General features: G+C 40.5%; 1 protein-coding gene across 1 annotated transcript in view; it reads left to right on the top strand.

The window, feature by feature from the left end:
- Nucleotides 1–3,899: 3,899 nt before the first annotated feature.
- The window catches only part of LOC109971558 (transient receptor potential cation channel subfamily M member 7-like), a 6,332-nt gene continuing 5,804 nt past the window's right edge, over nucleotides 3,900–4,427 (top strand). The window contains exon 1 of the mRNA XM_020619896.1: nucleotides 3,900–3,980. Coding sequence (XP_020475552.1) covers nucleotides 3,900–3,980 — 81 coding nt within the window. The remainder of the gene's footprint in view (nucleotides 3,981–4,427) is intronic.

Raw genomic sequence — 4,427 nt, 5'->3', positions numbered from 1 at the left:
ACCACAAGTAAGCAAAGCAGAAGCAAATAACTGTTTCCAGGAAGGTATAACAAATGACAAGACCAAACAAGAGGAACTGAAAACTAGATACCAACTTCCTCATGGCAAATTTCTTGTTGGTCAGTCCTGCATTACTGTGATCTTTTCTATCTTACCAGATCCCTTTGTTTTTAAGCTAAGCTGCATGTCTTTGGACTGTGGGAGGAAGCCGGAGTTCCATGGAGAGAACCCATGCAAGCACAGGTAGAACATGCAAACTCCACACTGAAAGGTCCCGGGTGGGGCCCGAACCCAGAACCTTCTCGCTGTGAGGCAACGGTGCTAACCACTGCGCCACCATGCTGCCCACCTTCTTTCCAATTTCCATTATTTTCATAATGAATATTTCTGGTTTGGTTTTTCTCTCCAGCCATTATACTGTTCTGCTTCCTGCAGTGCCTCATCTTCTCCTAGCAGCGTCAGTTTATCCCCTTTTCATTTTATATTTTACCTCCTGATTTCCAGGTAGTGTGATTAAATACATAGTACTTGGATAGAACAGTCCTTTGTTTTGTTTTTTGTGCCCATACATGGATTGCTGTGCACATGCTGCAGTGCGCCAGCTACGACGTGCATGACATGTACACCATGATGTACGAACCCTGACCACTGCGCCTCAGCTTGTATTTTGCTTTGACATTCTGGATACAAGAACAAATCAATTCTTTTTCCGTTATTATAAATCTAAATAGTTCCACTGCCAAACACAGGGGCTTGTTAAAACTCGAATGTGTGATTATGATGCACAGCAGATCAACACTGAGACACGTGCCCCAGTAAAAGGGATCTAACTATGCCTATATGTCTGAAGAGCCCCTCAGCCACGCTCCAGGGTGAACTTGTGTTAAAGCTGTGTCCCTGGAATACCATTCCCCCATTTCTTTATTTTTGCAGTTAGCTTTATTAGCAGTTTGTTTGTCATTCTGTTTCTCTGCTCATTCGTCATTTCCAGTCAACAGGGATTACTACTCTTACCACTGCATCCTTCATGCAGTTACCAACATGTTCATGCTGCCCTCTGCATGTTGTTGCTTGTTGTTAACCTGGGAGACCTGCGGCATGGACTGTGGGATATGTTCTCTCTGTGGTTTGGCATCTGTAGAATGTACTGCTCGTCTTCTGTTGTATATGCAGTGTGTATTACAAATGAAAATCCCATCTAAGTGTCTTTCTTTGGCTGTCACTGGTCATCAGTGAAGAAAAGCATTAAAATGATTTAACAACTATTTCTTTCCCTTTCCAACTATAAACTGAGGGCTCCACAGAAGGAGAAAGATGTTGACTTTGGGTTGAGCATGGACCCAACTGCTGGATCTTTTTTGTTTAAACAAAATGATACATTTTGGTAACTGCTTTGGGCTTTTTGTGTAACCCAATGTGATTATTTTCCATTGAGATATATTAGGTAGGTAGGTAGGACTTCATTGATCCCACAATGGGGAAATTCCTGTGTTCAAGCAGCAACAAAACACCATATGAACAAACACATACCTTGAGAAACAGATTCCAAAGTACTTAAAACCAGACAGAATATAGTATTTGAGAAACAAATCCTCCCACAATTAATCCCTGAGAACAAATCAAGATACCTAAGAACAAGACAAAATATAGTATTCAAGAGATCAAGACATCAAGGACAAGAATATTACTCCCATAATTAATCCCACAATGGGGGAAATACCTGTATTTCAGCCACGAGGATCTCTGAAAAGCTACTCAAAAATATCTAAAACAAGACAATATAAAGTATTCGAGAGAAATCAAGGGCACGATTTTACATATGTGCGTATTAACCATGCATTTTACCCCAGGATTAGAGTATTGCACCTCAGTTGACTATTACATAGTCCCTCATGATTTCACCTAGCTTATCACTGCAGTGATGTGTTGTACAGTCTGATAGCTGTGGGGAGGAATGACCTATGGTAACGCTTCTTCTTGCACTGGGGACGTAGCAGTCTTGTGCTGAAAGAACTGTTCAGAGCCACCACTGTGTGGTACAGGGGATGGGAGGGGTCATGCATGATGGATGTTAGTTTTACCAGCATCCTTCTGTCCACCACCTCCTCAATGGAATCCAGAGAGCAGTCCAGGACAGAACCAGCTCTCTTAACAAGCTTGTTGAGTTAAGACCATGCTACCTCCTGCCCAACCCACAACAGCATAAACAAAACGCAGATGCCACCACAGTATCATAAAAAGTCAGGAGTGCCCCACAGACACACCAAAGGACCTCAAACATACAACTTCTGTTTAATGGTTCTGGGTGTGCTTTTTGCCTGTTCAAATTTCCATATAGATACTTTAGTGAACTAAACCTTGCAAAACAGGACATCTGAACAAGTGGTGACCTGCTTCTGTTTGGAAAAAGTCCCCACAGCTAAGCCTATGAACAGAGAGGGAAAACGAGTTTTGAAAAGACTTGAGAGATTTTGTTTTGTGAAGCCAGACTGTGCCTGACAATAATCACTAGGCTTTTAAAATTAATTTGTACAATGAGAACAGTTTATTTTGTCATGTTGAATGTAAAATAGTAAAAAAAAACAGTAACAAACCTTGTCTTCCTGAGGAGGAGCAGTCATTAAGGTGTAGAGTTTGGGTTTATAATGGATTTTTAAAAAATCCTGTACCACTATAGCAGCCCAGTTATACAGTTTTAGGTAATCTTTGAAACTTGACAAGACTTTATTGATCCTTGGTGGGAAATTTAGAAGCTACACACTACTAGGCTACTGCAGATAAGTAGGCTGTAATGTGGTTAAAATAAGCTTCACCTTTACCAGCTGCCGCATTAATTGTGATGTGCACAATAACGCATCAGTATTAAGAATCCAATAATATAATATATAGTGAAATGTGGCATTCTGCATATATTGCTACTTAAAATAGCCTACATTTTGACGGCAATATTTTAGTCCTTTTACTTAAGTAATATTTTGAAAGTAGAAGTTGTACCTGTGACAGTTTTTCTACTTAAGTAAAACAAACTCAGCAGTAGTGGCTAAACTAAGTCAGGGACACCTAGACTTTCTTCTAAATAATGCACATTTCATTCATAATATTATAAACACAGACCTATAACTTGCACATTTGTTTTTTACAAATTGTGTGAACAAAGTAGGGCAGAGATGGTGGAGGAGACCAGGACGAACAGGTGAGTAGAGCAGACTAACGGTAGGAACCAGGAGAGGAGGAGGATCAGGACAGATAGGGGAATAGACGACTAACCAGGAGTTTTGGCGAAAGACGAACATACCACGAACATACCACGAACATACCACGAACATACCACGAACATACCACGAACATACCACGAACATACCACGAACATACCACGAACATACCACGAACATACCACGAACATACCACGAACATACCACGAACATACCACGAACATACCACGAACATACCACGAACATACCACGAACATACCACGAACATACCACGAACATACCACGAACATACCACGAACATACCACGAACATACCACGAACATAGGCCTGTTACGGAATATAGAAGGTAATACTCCCACCACAACAGAGCGTCCGCCAGAGGTTTAAATAAGGAAGGACACTGGTCACTGTAATGCGCCCCAGCTGTGTGTGGCTACCCACGAGTCACTAATTGCAGGATGCGAAACAGCTGAGGCGCCGATCCCTTAAGAAGAGAGAAAGGCGGAAGAGAGGCAGGTTGCGCCGAGCGGACCTGACAGGTCATGAGTGACAGCGTTGGGGGACGGGAAATCTGTTGATTGTCGATTGCAAAAAAAAAAAACCAAAAAAAAAAAAAAAAAAATAAAAAAAAAAAAAAAAATCAACTTATACATGTATCGAAATATTACATCATGTACAATTTGAAGTATGTCATCATTACATAACAAGGATGTGACAGAACAGTTTGACATTCGTCTGGGTATTAAATCTGACTTTGAGTCACTTCAAGTAAGAGTCTCAAAGCTAGTAGTCCAGTCTCAGGTCCTGGGGGCCAAGTCAAGTCACAGATCCTAATAAGTAAGCTGCAAATCAACAAGCAAGGCTTTCTTGTCTTAATGCTGACCATTTTAAGTATTTTCATCTTAAAACCGTTAATGCAGTTTTAAAAACAGCTGGGACCAACACCGATCACGACACAATTTATTTATTCAACCTCTGGTGGCTGTAAATCACAAAACAACAAATCATTTTTGATCCATGCTAGAAATCTAAAGCATCAAGCATTTAGAATCAGAAAGTGAGAGATTTAAAAAATCATAAAGGGGAAAATCATTACAGAGGAGGGAACAAAAACCTCTTTCTGCTCTAACGGTTTAAGGAAATGGACTTTGAATCTAACAAAGATGTGGTTAATTACTGGTCTTCTGTGAGGTGTAAAAAAAAAGTTAAAAAAAA

Source organism: Monopterus albus, unplaced genomic scaffold (assembly GCF_001952655.1).
Source record: "Monopterus albus unplaced genomic scaffold, M_albus_1.0 scaffold228.1, whole genome shotgun sequence".
Taxonomy (NCBI): Eukaryota; Metazoa; Chordata; class Actinopteri; order Synbranchiformes; family Synbranchidae; genus Monopterus; species Monopterus albus.
The sequence above is the reverse complement of the archived record's forward strand: the minus strand, read 5'-3'. Positions and strand labels throughout refer to the sequence as shown.